The sequence below is a fragment of the Sinohyriopsis cumingii genome, chromosome 5 (genome assembly GCF_028554795.1).
Source record: "Sinohyriopsis cumingii isolate HCF-2022 chromosome 5, ASM2855479v2, whole genome shotgun sequence".
NCBI lineage: Eukaryota > Metazoa > Mollusca > Bivalvia > Unionida > Unionidae > Sinohyriopsis > Sinohyriopsis cumingii.
In genome coordinates this window covers 47,541,248-47,554,115 of record NC_142965.1, presented here as the reverse complement: position 1 = coordinate 47,554,115, position 12,868 = coordinate 47,541,248, and the positions used below count along the sequence as shown (strand labels likewise).

The window sequence follows — 12,868 nt, the reverse complement described above, 5'->3', positions numbered from 1 at the left end:
GCAGCATGTGCTCAAGTAACACTTGAAAATATGTTTCAATATCTGGTTAGGCTGAAATGAGCTGCACCATGGAATTTTCCATTCCAGATCTTGCTAACATTAACTAATATTTATTATAAAAAATACTTATGTTTTCTTAATTACTTTTTATTTCAAATTAACAAGTCATGAAATAAATGACAAATTCTTTATTTGCATAAATTCAGCCTCTTCTGTCATAAATTCAACCTCCATAGCAGCTATTAAAATAAGGAAAATGAATTTTGCCAGACTAGACAATACCAGCTTCTGAAAGTGCAATGAATGAATTACCAAATATATAAAATGTAAAAAAAAGTTATCAGCTCCTTTTTTATACAATTTACCTCTGAAGTTCAGTAAGTGAAAATGACCAAGTGGAGCTATCACTTTTTTAAAAGGTGCACATCTGGAGTAAGCCTTGCAGGGATCGTCCTGGGCTTCGCCAATGTCGCAAATTGCGATTTTTTTTTCCGTATTGGCGACAAAAATATCCCATCTGGCGATTTTTTTGGCGACAGACTTTTTGGTTATTTAATTTGTACATACAATGATAGATCTAGACTGGATAAATTAAAAGGGAGAATGAAAGGAAGCCACAAACTTGACTAAGCAATGCATTGGAATCAATCTGTTACACAAACAATCCTTTGTTCGTATTGACAACCCCATCTTTACAGTGCATTGTTACATCATAATCTGCTTATGCTGACATCTGGGCTAAGTACTGTATGCTGTGATACAGTCAATCATGCTACCGAACTATACCTACAACTGACCGACTTCTGAAGACGCGAATAGAACAGATACAATTAATTGAATGGCTAAATCTTCTGTTGTTTTTTTTCTTTCTTTTCTTTACATATACCAGTACAATAGTTTTGCTGAACCTTCATAGAAAACTGATAACCTCTGAAGTACCGACTACTGTGTATAAATACAAAGCAAATGGAAAAAATCTCAATCACAATTATGTCTGTCGCCAGTGCAGCATTTTACTCATTGATCTTTTCCTTTTGCCATCAATCTGTGTTACGGCTGCTGAGACTTAAACTCCGAAACAAGAAATAGCACAAAAAAAACAACCAGTTTTGCATAATTAATAATAATTATTTATTTCTCAAAATACAAGAGTGAAAGAATCTCTAAATTGGGTGTGAATTTATGCTTATACATATGGTCCAATATTGCCAGGTGTTGACTCATGTAAGTTTCATTTGTGGGAATGGCGATCCTATTTTGTTTGTCGAGAAAATTTATACAGCATTCAGTGATCATTCTTGGGATTTAGGAAGCAATTCACTACAAGCTTTGTGAAGCTAGCAATAAGGCGGGGGGGGGGGGGCTGCTGATAGACTACTAGTGTCACCTGTCAGTGCTGTGGACTGTGAACGTGGATTCAGTGAGATGAACCTCATAAAAACTGACATCAGAAATAAACTCTGCATCTCATCTCTCGAGAATTTCATGAGAATCAGCATGTACAGATGTGAAAAATTAGACTTTGAAACTGCATTCAACAAGTGGGCAGCCCTAAAATTGCGACGGATCTTCACGTAACACTGTAACATTTTGTTAATCCTTGTTGTAATTAAAGAATTAACAAACCCATCTTTTGTAATTTTCATTGCCTGTTACATTAATAGACTAAATTAACACTTGGAAAAATGTACACTACTTGTTCTGGCGACACTTTTTGAAAATTGGCGACAAAATATTGAGGTTGGCGATTTTTTTGGCGACAGCTTTTTAAAAGCCAGGACCATCCCTGCTGTAAGGCCAAGCTGTATACTCTATAACCCACATTACACCCATCAATCATACACCAAAATAAAGGTAATTAAAGGTTCTTTGAATTATACCCAAGATATACAAGGTCATTTTTAAATAGCCAGTATAACCAGTGAGGAAAGCCAGAGAAGTTCTTTTTCTTTAAAATTCTAACCCTATGCAAAATGCAAAACTCTAGAGCGCCACCTTAGGACCAAGTAGACATCATAAGAAGTCATTCGGTGAAAACCCCATTGATATGACCATCTATTCATGGGAGTAGCAATAACTAGATTTTCATGATGGCCAATTCAGGTGCCTTACTGGACCTCAGATTGGCACCATTTAAAATCAACTACAGATTATAAGAAGTCTATTAAAGAAAACCCCATGTTGCTATGATCATCCGCTGAGGAGTGGGAATAACAAGATTTTCAAGATAGTAACTGTGGCAGCCATATTGATGTCCAAACAGCACCATTTTACTGCAACAAATAATTACTTTTTTTGTCGTCCGAATACACATTAAATTTTTTAATTAGGTGTCCGAAAACATACAGATGAAGATAGATTTATCCCCCCCCCATGTCCGTAATGAAGTTACTGTTAGCTCAAATGACGACGTGCTGCCATGAAGTAAAACAAGTATTTTGTCTAGCACCACGGAAAGGATAATTAATGAAAAACAGACATTACTTGCCTATTTTGTCTATGTGATACATGTCCATCCACCAGAAAACACAGCCATATATGTATTAGAGCCACGATTGTATGTGTATTTTCCAAAAGAACCGCCATATTAGTAATCTTGCAATCCTGTTTAACCCTCTGCTAATCAGTGATCATTAAAATCTACATCACAAATGCACGCAAGCTTTATTTCCGTGTAATTAAGATATTAATGCAAACTAAATAAAAAAGATTTTGGAATTATAAATCTTAAGATATTTATGACAGAAACATTTTAGTATCGAGAGTAGAAGTACCGGTACATGTATGATGGCTAATCTTAGAGCACCAAGGGTGAGAGGCTCCATATGGGGTGAGTGTTGTAAGCATGCCTAGGAAGGGTAAAAATAACAAGCAAGTTGCAATATACGAGTCTCCGTGTTTAATATGTTGGTATTTTTTTTAAAAATAAACGTGATCTATTAGTTGCGGTTCTCTCTTTTTTTCCCCATCTAGCCAAGGGTAGCTTCAAAATGAGCAGAGCTTGTTGACTCGAAACAATCGACTGCTCAAAGACTGTTTTGATGCAAGTCGGAGATTTCAAGGTGTCTAGGTGATAATTGTTAATAATATAACTTGTGGGATTTCTTTGACAGGTGTGTTCGGAAATAAAATGCAGCCATCTGGATTTCATTAAAAAAGCACATGATGTACAGAACATTTGGCACCCACAATCAATATTTATCGTCTACAAAGAGGTTTATTACCTGTAGAACAATAACTTTGTTTAAACCTTGGTATATAATGCCTCAGGGATAAGGGGTTTGTTTTGTTGCACAATGCCAATGAATTTTACTAATCCATACCGACTCTCTGATGTATTGTTTAATGATACAAAGCAGGGGTCATGGTTTCTAATCAAAGCCATAACTGTCAAACCTGTCTGAAGTGGTTTCGTGTGTAACAATGTCCAACACTAACAGACAATCATATTCTTGTTAGCCAAATCAAGCTATTAAAATATAAAGTATAAATAAAATACCCACCAATATCAAAAGTTTATATACTGGATAGCTGTCGTTGTGAAACATAATATTGTCAGTACTGTAATAATTTTGATGGATAAATTTATCATACATTATGCAACAAGCGAGGAGGCACTGCCTAGTTCATGGCGGGACTCTACCTTGCTGAATTCATCTCCAAAGAGGCCAGTAGGCCATCCAAAGAAGCAACCTCGAATTAATGATTCTGAGGATGCATCATAAAAAGAACAGCCTATGAAGAAAGCTGCTCTAGATGAGTCTGATTATCTTGAACCCGAGAGTGCTCCACCCGGTTCAGTATGTGGTCACTATAAACATTATACATTAAAGCAAAAGCAGGATATCATTAATGATGCAAAATGTCTAGGAATTAGACCTACAGCAGAAAAATTCAAGATTCTGAAATCCACGATGAGTACCTGGATGAAAATTGACTTTTCTGCCAATCTGAACTTGAACGGACATTTGCCTAAGTGTGGACGACCCATTTCATATGGGCAAGCTATGGATGATAAGATAGCTCAATGGGTGCTCACTCAGTGTGACTTACAAATTCCCTAGATTTTTTAGGGAATATGTATATATGCCATGGAGCATATCTCAACAGAATTTCCGGAGAGCAAATTCCATGTCAGTTGTTCACTGGGACAGAGTTTCATGAAAAAACATGGGTTTGTGCTCAGAAGCAGGACCTCTCTTGCCCAAAGTTTACCCAAGGATTTGGAAGAAAAGACTGCTTCGTTCCACAAGTTTGTGATGGAAAGATGTGAGGAGGATGAGTTTGACGATAAGTTTATTATTAACATGGACAAGACACCGATATACTTTGATCTTCTGCCAGGGAAAACAGTGGACAAAGAAGGAATGAAAAACATTCTGATTCGTACAACTAGAGCAGAGAAGAGACACATTATTGTCGTTTTAGCCATTGCAGGTTCTGGCACAATGATAATGAAATCTTTCAAGGTGTGCGGCATCAGTGTCAATCTAGCGGAAGTGAAAACGCGCTGATCAGAAATGACAAAACAATTAAACAATGTGGATGAGGATAGTGATACAGAATTTGAGATCTTTTCGCCCAAGGACCTAAAAAAGGCTATGGACAAGCTACATGATACTGAATAATATATTTAAATATATTACAGCATTAAATCATATTTCTTTTCATTCTTTGATATTGCTACTTATTGTGTATGGCTTAATATAACAATGTTTATCTGTCTATCTACCAATCTATCTGCATACATTTATACACAAATACATACATACATACGATTAAAATTTTTAAATTATATTAGTTCATGGAAGTTCATGATCGCAATAAATAACTGGCTACCAAATGAAATGAACTTTGTATCAGTTAAATTAACGGCAAACACGCTGTGAATTTTACATTAAAACGATGCAGCAGATCTTCCTAGATTGTGTCCGAAAACATAAATTGTAGAAAAAATTATAGCAGAGCTATGTCCGAAAATTTTTAAGGCATTTAAATAGTGTCCGAAAACATACGGTAAATACGGTAGGTTAAAATGTAGTCTCTTACACATAAGATATGACAAATTATAGTTCACCTTTTCAGCAACTGACTGCTCTGACACATTTTCTTCTTTTAATGTTGCGATGATTTCTGAGTCATTCTTTGAACTATTCTTTGCTTCTGAAAAATAAAGTAATAAAGCTTTGCACACTCCCTTCCACATCCTGACTGATAACTTACAATTGGTGCACAACTCCACACTTAAAGTTACTTAAATATTACAAGGGGAGTTCATCTGTGCAGTCAGCCTGTATTCCAAGGACCGTTTGATCCCTGTGGGTCTCCAACTCTAAGAGTCATCATTTGGAAACCACTGTGATCACCATCCAAGGAGCTGATCTGGATCTGAGTGTTGTGGGTTTAATTCCCACCATCTGGTCAGCCTGGATCCTGCTCACAATCAAACTCATTGGAGATCTTTACATAATAAGTCTGATCGAAATCTGTTAAACAATAAATTCTCTTGATTTTCACAATTTCTGCAAATTAGTTGAAAAAACACCTCATTAGCAAGAATGTGGCTCAAACTCAAACTCATCTGAAATCTTGATGATACAAGCTTACATACCTACAAGTCTGAATATAATCTAATAAAAAATGTGACCTTGAAAAGTTCCCTAGTTCAGCCAATCAGGCACAAGATTAGATTCAAGTTCACCTGCTTAAAGTGTATGGAAGTCACTCATAACTAGTCTGAGATATGGATGATGCAAGCTTATACAGCAAATCTGCACATTCTCAGCTAATCAGATGCAAATTCATCTCATTAATATATGTATATGAATACGTAGATGACACATAAATTTGGAATCATCCTAGACCAGGCTGATGTAAGCTTACACAGATCTGATCATATATACTGCCTGTAGAGTGTTCACAAGCTGAGTCAATCATATGCAAGATCACCTCATTAATATATGTGGATGTAACTCTTAACCCAACTCACCTGAGGTTTTGATGATATAAGCATACATACAAATCTTCTAATCAAAATGATCAGCAATATGCCTCTACAGTATTTACAAATTCTTAATGGTGTATCTGCAAGCATTTAATTATTAATAATTCACCTGAAAAACTCTTTCTATTTTATGGCATCAAGTTGCCCATGGGAGATTTCTTACCAATAAGCCCACTTTAGTATTTTTTAGTTGTAAATACAAATTTAGCCCAAAGTAAGTTAGGAATTAGTAGTGAAAATACATTTTCAAATTTGAAGCAAGTTTCAGTTTTATGTTCTTTAAGGTATAAAAATAACATTTGGGATCAACATTTGTTGCAGTTTACTGTCAAAAATATGATAATATTAAATAATGCATAATTTGGGATCCCTCAAAAAGCTTTTCTTCAAGGAGTTTTCAATACCTTAAGGATTCAGTTTTTATGGGTTTCACTGTTCGGATCATACTTAGAGTACCACGATCAGAGCACACCTCCCCGCTGCTCTGTACCCTACACTGGCTATCCATTCGATTTGTTCTCTGTGCTACGTTTCACTGTCGGACTCTAGTCGAACATACCTATCCAACCTCACCCATGTTTACACACCAGCAAGATACATATGCTCCTCTTCTGACAATCATATACTCATTATTCCAAGTATGAAAACAAAGTCATATGGACAGCGTTCTTTTGCATACCAGGGCCCAGCAAAGTGGAATGAATTGCCCACTGAACTTAGACACAAAGACAGTGATTACATTCAAGAGGGCTCTCAAAACTTACTTATTTCGACTGCAAGAACAAACTTAAAGACCTAATAATGTTTCCTACCTTAAATATTCTCAGCATGTTTTTTAATGTTTTCTAATTTCATGGTGTTTGTTTTTGTAATCATATCATTATATGTTTTTTATCTTATAGGTGTTGTATAATGTTGTAAAGCACTTAGAGCTTCTAAAGATTAGGTGCTATACAAAGTCCTCATTATTATTATTATTTCAATGGCTTAATCAAAACTGGATCAGAATTATGACTTCTGAGGGCAATGAGCTCAACCAATCAGATGCATGGTATACGGATATCTTGTTCAATATCGTACTTGTCCAGGTTCCAAATGATGCAAGCATTTATTCCCAGTTTGATTCAAAGCAGATCAAAAATATAACCTCTAATGTGATATGTTCCACTAATCACATGCAAGATCACCTAATTAATATGCTTGAATAACTTATTATCTAACCTGCTTCAGATTTTGATTACGGTATACAAGACCAGATGCCAAGTCTGAATGAAACTGAATCAGAAAAATGGAGTTCTGATTAGTAGCAATCAACTTTTTAGGAACAGAAACAGACAAATGATGCAGAGTCATCCAACAAGCTCATCTGAACTTTACAACCAGGTATGCCAAACAAGACATAAACGCAGTAAGAGACATGCATGTCTCTGCACTTTAGAGATATTCTTCTAAACAGGTTTTACTCATATGGCAAACGACATAAATTCACATCTGAAGCAATGAGATCAGAATATTTCTTGTACACCTTTGAATGTCTTGCAGTGATATTCCATTGAATTGCATAAATATGAAATAAAGAAGCTCAAGTCACAAAATTCCTTTTTTCCCCATCTGCAATTTTTCAAGAAATATCCCCCAAAAATGTGGCAAATGAAAAAAGTAAAACTGATCTACACCAACCCCATATCTAGCAGACAAAACTTCCATGAAATTTTCCACGCAGCATCAAAAAGATAATTACAAATTACATTCCCTAAACAACAGCATTTTGATGATTTCTTTTAAGAATATCCCCAGAAATGAGCCAGATGAAAAAAAAGTAGAACCAACCTTTGCATCTATGCCAACAACATTTGTAGCACACAAAGTCTGAATAAAACTGTCAAAGCAGCGTGGGAGCAGAAGCAATGACGAGCAGAATTATCAAAACTTTCCTTTATACAAAATTTCTCCCAAAACAGGCCAGAGGACAATGCGAACTTAGTGCACATCTACAATAACCATATATCTAGCCTTCACAGTTTCATTCAAATCTTCCAAACAGTCTTGGAGGGGAGGCAATGAAAATCTTTGTCACAGAAGGATGTACATGCTGGAGTAACAACAATATTCCCTATTCTTACTCAAATGTGGATGTTTAGCTTCTCACCATATTCTCTTTGATCAGAACTTTCCCCTTTTGTCTCTTCCTTCTCCCCTTCACCAATCGATGTATCCTCTTGGTTGAGACTGGCTAGTTGCTCCTGAATGTGTCGGTATGTTTCCAACAAAGACTCAAAGTCTGTGCTATCATCATTGTCACTCCTATTAGTGTCTCTGGCACTATCCCTAGCACTCCTTGTTAAAATGACAGGTCGCAGCCGCCTTCTCTCCCATACTGCACACAGTTAAGAAAATTTAAATAATGATAAACCTGAAAGGGGTTAGCCATTATATACTTTACATAAAAAAGTTTTTGTAGCACGAGACTGCCGATTCCTAGACAATACACATATTGTCTAATATTAAAGAGAGTGATTCAATACCTCCTACCATGGTTCAAGACGTTATAACCTGAAATTTATTACATATATTATGCTTATGTTAAGACTGATAACAATGACAACATATATGAAAATGTTACTGTAATTAAAATTTAAGAATATTAAATATTTCAAACCCCTCCAAAAGCAAGAAATTAAGCAAAAAATAATATTTCTTTTGAATGTGGTTGCTATAAGAACAAGCCAAATAGCAAGTTTTGTAAATTTCCATCCACCTGTACAACAGAAGATATAATTATGCATAGATGAAATGACAGATGGTGGGTATCATGAATATTACCCCATCTGATTTATTTTCCTAAAGTGTGAGGATGAAAGGAAAGTCTGAAGTCAATACACAATTAGTTTAAAGCCCCAATGCCGCTGTTAAATGCAAAAGAGTCATATATGCCAAATCACCAACATAAAGATGAATCTTGATAGATATTGGTTGTAACCATCATTGGGTGTACTTAAAACTAAATAACATCAACAATTCATCATATTCATTTAATTTCTCTCTCGAACTATGAAACATGGCCAATTTTCACATGCATACAAATTAATCCAATGATGATTGGCAACATCCCTGGGTCAACTGAAGCCAACACCATTCTATGTCGGATACAATATGTCATCCTTATGTGATATTATTCTATATTACTTTATTCCAAATATAAATAACTTATATACAAAATTAAGGATAGAGGTCAAGCATATTTTTTATGATATATGTACAAACTCATTTAATTTCAAACTTCTCAAATCCACTTTAAAGCATGCCTACCTCTCTTCCTTCCCTCCTGAGTCAATTTGTCCACCATTTATGAATGCTGATGGTATTAGAATAGTCACTAGTGGAATCTGCCGAATGCATGATGTCACTACTTTTGGAACAATCCCAAAAAGGAACCGAATTATGAGTGACCTAATTCTAAACGTGAACACCTGAAAATTGTTTAAACCTAACATCTTGATTATTTCAATGAACAGTTATTGTCAAATGGTTTCAAAATCTTATTTCAAAGAATGGTTAATGTTAGGGAGGTTTTTTTACAAATCATTTTTTTCCTTCCAATGTTTTTTTTACATTAACAGAATGGTGAAATTTATGACAAAAGACTGAATTGGGGCTTTGAGAAAAACTAACTTTCCAGTTGTATTGAATTGGTCTGTTTTCAGCACCGTAAATGACAAAGCTCCATGAAATTATTCTTTTTTTCAAGTTTTGTCAGTAAAGGTCTACAATCTAATGGTTATTCCTGGACTGTAGTGATGTTACAGAGAAATCTGCAAGTGAAGCCTGAACTATGCTACAGGCACAGTTTGTATCACAAGCTCTTTAGATAAAACAAGGAATAACAACAGCAAGTGAAGCCTGAGCAAGGTCAAAGGCCTTCTAAAAGGAGACTTTAATCTCCAAAATGATCATTTTCTTTCAAATATTTTTAAATCAACCTTCCGTATGTTCATGGAAACATCGTATCCATTTTCATTCATATGAATGCCACATCATATCATCATCATATCCATTTTCATTCATATGAATGCCATGTGTAATGTTACTCCAATGACATTTTACCGACGGTCATTGTACACTCGCTGACCCATTATGTGTTTCTACTTTCAGGAGACTGAATCAGCTGGGGTATGTATGTATGAGCCATTTCAAAATTATCAGTTGGGTGTGGGTAATTTCCTAAGCAACTGTTAACTAAAATGGGTCATGACTACAGTATTCAGCCCTTCTCCAATATAAACTCATCCGGATTCCAATCACACATTTGGATGGAGTTGATCAAGATTACCATGATGTCTGGTTCTAATTTCATGGTATGGGATTACCATCATCATGTTCACTTGAAATTGGATGGAATACAATAGTGCCTGCATGCAAATGCAGATGGTTGGTTTACAAATTTAAAATACTCAACATGATATGAATCATTTTCATGCAAAATTTATGGTAGTAGTACACCCTCCCATCTGTTTGTACCCCACTAACAAAACAAAATGCATCCAAGATATAAAAATTGCAGAAAGCTTTGCTTTTTCATTCATTTATTTATAATTTCTAACCTGTTTGGCACCAAGGGGTCCCCAACACTAATTATTGGCATTTCAATGCAAACATTAGCTCCCAATGTAAACAAGCACTGCCCACTCTCCATTTCTGGTATTTAGAATAGTCCATTTCAGTCAAAACTGTGTTATCTGTGTCCAATAATTTTAATGTCTAGTTTTAATATTTCTAAAACAAACTCAACCAAGAACTAGAAGGAACTCTTGTATACAAGCATTCAAAAAGATACAAGCCCAAAATTTATGTTATTGTTGAGATTTTCAAAGAGGGTGAACCACATCTGTTGCTTGAAAACACAGACAGGCCCAAGCAAATATGGCAACCACGATGCTAAACTCCCATTTGATTCAAAATATCAACAAGTTGTCAGTGTTTGGGACCTCCTGGGCAATCAGGTTATAACTTATAAATCAATGAATGAAATGACTATGTTTCACTCATTTTTTATATCCTTGATGCCTTATATTCTTCAGTGTATCCCCCGAGAGTCTCCTTGGTATCAAAACTGAGGGTCTGACTGAGTAAAAAACAAACTCTGGTATCAAAACTGGGGATCAAATTAAAAAATTGGGGGTCTCTGAAGCACACGAGGGTAAAGGGAAACACTGTTCTTTTAAGCGCAGTGGGGGGATACAAACAAACTGAATGGTGTGACAATACTATAGAATTATAAATAGGGGTACAAGCCAGAGGTTCCTGGAAAAAACTAGTATATGTATGTATTGTTAAGAAAATTAGCATACTGGTGGAAAACAAAACACCCAACTGTGAATCACAACAGCTGATATAGTATCAATCTTGTTTACTGCTGACAAAGGAAGGTAGTACTAATGTCTGAACTAGGAATAGGATACACCTCGAGGATGGCGAGTTGTGTATACGATTTCCTCCTTGCCAGTTCTCATAATGACTTGGAAGTCTTTCACGCAGATACTGTTGTGGAAGTAATGTCTGTCTTTGGGGATAGCTAGGTTCTGTGCTTATCTCCATTAAGGAGGGTATCCTGGACGGTAAAGGGGGACTTGGCGATCGCCCTCTAAAAGGAGGTCGGCCATGGTTGCTAACTCTCTTACTGAAGTCTCTGTTGGACGAACGAGCATATGTCTCAGGTACCACAAATAGATGGGGATGGGCGTTCTGATTTGCCTTCCTTCGACCCCTAGAACTTCGACCACTTGTATGTAATCCAGTCCATGGTTGGGATCGTGAGAAAGGTCCAACAAATGGGACGTTTTCTTTCGGCTCCTCGTCTGCGTCATCCGACAGCTCTCCTTCTTCTTTCGCAGAGTCTTCTTCCTGTTTTATGGTATTTAGCATGTCCATTTTTGTCTCCTAACATGCTAATTTTGACAAAAATTGCTTCCTTCTCTTTAACTTTGTGATAAAGCTAATTTTAGTTCGATCAATGAAACTAAAGGGCTTGAATACAGAGAGAAAATACAATGAGCGTTATCTGCTCATGGGCGATTTGCTCCCAGCGACACCTATAATCAAGGGACGCAATTGATTGTAGTAAAATTACGGGCAACCAAATAGAAACGTTAAAGTGGGAGAGGCAGTTTGATATTTAAATATTTTGTACGATTATTCACCTGCACAAACCATTTACTTATTAACTGGACTTAATGGAAAGTTCAACTCTGATTGGTATTTTTTTTAAATATATTGGTTAAAAACCTACAATATATACTAGTATTTTTCCATGTAGCTGTAGTATTTTTTTATACAACAGAAACCGCAAGTGAAGTCGAAGGTGAAAAAGTGGATACAGCGAACAGTATTCAAAGGACTGGCCATATATTTATCTCAATTGTAGAAATTGCACTGATATCTAGAATTAAATCCTTTGTAGTATAAAAGAAAGTTGAAAATTATAAGGAGATTATAACACTTTTTCAATACATATGCATTCGATCATTCATTAGATCTTTTTACAACACGGATAGATGAAGCATCCCTTTTAAGGTATGTTTTTTTTTTAATAATAGCAAACAACTATATTAGTTGATGGAAATTGAGATTTCAGGTCAAATTCTCCCCCCCCCCCCCCCGTTATTCAATGTATATTTAATATGTATTTATGCTGTGTAAGATAGTAAGTCAATGATATATCGATCATGTCACTGTCACTGTCATTTTTTTGCAGATGACCTAACAGATGAAGGTTGTTCAAAAACAATGAAGCACAAGTTCCTAAGTAATCGCTATTGTATGTGCATAGATTCAAAACGGAACATCTATTACACTGTCTTTTTTTAC

At 35.7% G+C, this 12,868-nt stretch overlaps 1 protein-coding gene across 1 annotated transcript in view; it reads right to left on the bottom strand.

The window, feature by feature from the left end:
- The window catches only part of LOC149799101 (zinc finger C3H1 domain-containing protein-like), a 152,260-nt gene extending 140,184 nt beyond the window's left edge, over positions 1-12,076 (bottom strand). Inside the window, exons 1-3 of the mRNA XM_089958096.1 lie at positions 11,464-12,076; positions 8,154-8,381; positions 5,078-5,163 (exon numbers count right to left, since the gene is read on the bottom strand). Of these exons, the coding sequence (XP_089814222.1) occupies positions 5,078-5,163; positions 8,154-8,381; positions 11,464-11,932 (783 nt within the window). The 5' untranslated portion in view covers positions 11,933-12,076. The remainder of the gene's footprint in view (positions 1-5,077; positions 5,164-8,153; positions 8,382-11,463) is intronic.
- Positions 12,077-12,868: the final 792 nt, after the last annotated feature.